Consider the following 1,403-nt stretch of genomic DNA (forward strand, 5'->3'; position numbering starts at 1 on the left):
GGGGACTCTGGGGGGCTGGCAAGCTGCTAGGGTTGCTGTTGGATTCGGCTTTAACCCCCTGAGATGCACTGGTTGCTGATGGTTTAGAAGACAATACAGCAGAATGACTCGAATGATGGATGGAATCTATAAAACCCATGAATGAAAGAAAATATTTGGCGTTCTACAGAGAACTGGAATCCTGGCCTTATACTTAACCAGAGGTACCACAGCTAGAGTCTTGCTTTTAGGGAAAGCACCATGAATAAGTACTGTTACCAATGTTCATTTTCTTGCTTGCATACAGCTTCTTTAGTGAAGCAAACCACCTTAGGGGTGATAGTGGGGCCCAGAGCCCTGAAACCATGAAAATGGCACCCCCAAAATATTAGGCAAGACTGGTAACATCTGAGGACACCCACTGATACTCAGGGGACACAACTCTGGAACTGTAAGTAGCAAGATAATTGCAGGCAAGATGTGATGTTCCATCTGATAGAAGGAGATCTATCAGAAAGATTCAGTGGGGAAGAAAAGTCTGCCATGATCTTCTCATTCTCCCTACTATGGATCACCTTGGGTCCAACAGTACGTACATGCTGGTGAAGGCCAGAGTGACGGAAGTAACTTGTAGAGTCAGGAGCAGAGCAAATATCCTGACCCATTGGACCTGTGCTTAGCACTTGGTCCTAGCTTGATACACACCAAGGTAGAGCTATAAGGCCTTGTTCACAAGGTCTTCTCTCCATCTAGATAAAGACGGTACCACTCAGAAAGTGGAGGCTACCTGAGTGACCAGGTGAAGCTTTCTTCTCTTCATAGTGTGTGTACTCGCTGGTTATGTCCATGTCAGAGCAGGCTTCCAGCTCATCAGACAGGAAGGAGGTGCTGCTGTGAGAGCAGTGGGAGTCAGACAAGGCATGGCTGCTGGGGGGTGTGGGGGACTGGGCATCCAGCTTGGCCTGAAGGACTTCAATCACTTTCTCCTTCTCCTGCAGCTCCTTGCTGAGCCTGATGGGAAGAGGGCAGAAAACAGGTGAAAACAAGGTCACCCAGACCAGGTAGTTCTGACTAAGGCTCATGGGAAAAGCCACACAAGCCAAGATGACCATTCCTATAGAGAATAATCAAAATAACTCATCCTCTAATTAGAGGATGAGTTATTTTGATTATTCTTTGCAGATGGAGACAGAACTATAGCTACCCAGTGCACCAGCCACATAATCTACTGAGGATTAGCAGAGATGCTGCTTAGAGTATAGTCTCCTGGAACAACTGCAGTCTGAGAATTCTTTGTTACCATCTCCAAGACAAGTAAACTGAAAGTAAGCATTGAGAAACACAGAGCAAAACATTGTCTTGACATCCAAGAGGATGATAAATGTAGTCATCTAGTTGATTGAAGTACAGATCATGGTATGTGT

The 1,403-nt window shown here is 45.8% G+C and overlaps 1 protein-coding gene across 1 annotated transcript in view; it reads right to left on the reverse strand.

Moving 5' to 3' along the window:
• Positions 1-1,403, reverse strand: part of PDE4DIP (phosphodiesterase 4D interacting protein) — a 153,448-nt gene that overhangs the window by 32,791 nt on the left and 119,254 nt on the right. Inside the window, exons 30-31 of the mRNA XM_008583029.1 lie at positions 767-990; positions 7-126 (exon numbers count right to left, since the gene is read on the reverse strand). Coding sequence (XP_008581251.1) covers positions 7-126; positions 767-990 — 344 coding nt within the window. The remainder of the gene's footprint in view (positions 1-6; positions 127-766; positions 991-1,403) is intronic.

The sequence above is a fragment of the Galeopterus variegatus genome, unplaced genomic scaffold, assembly GCF_000696425.1.
Source record: "Galeopterus variegatus unplaced genomic scaffold, G_variegatus-3.0.2 Scaffold2798, whole genome shotgun sequence".
Classification (NCBI taxonomy): Eukaryota; Metazoa; Chordata; class Mammalia; order Dermoptera; family Cynocephalidae; genus Galeopterus; species Galeopterus variegatus.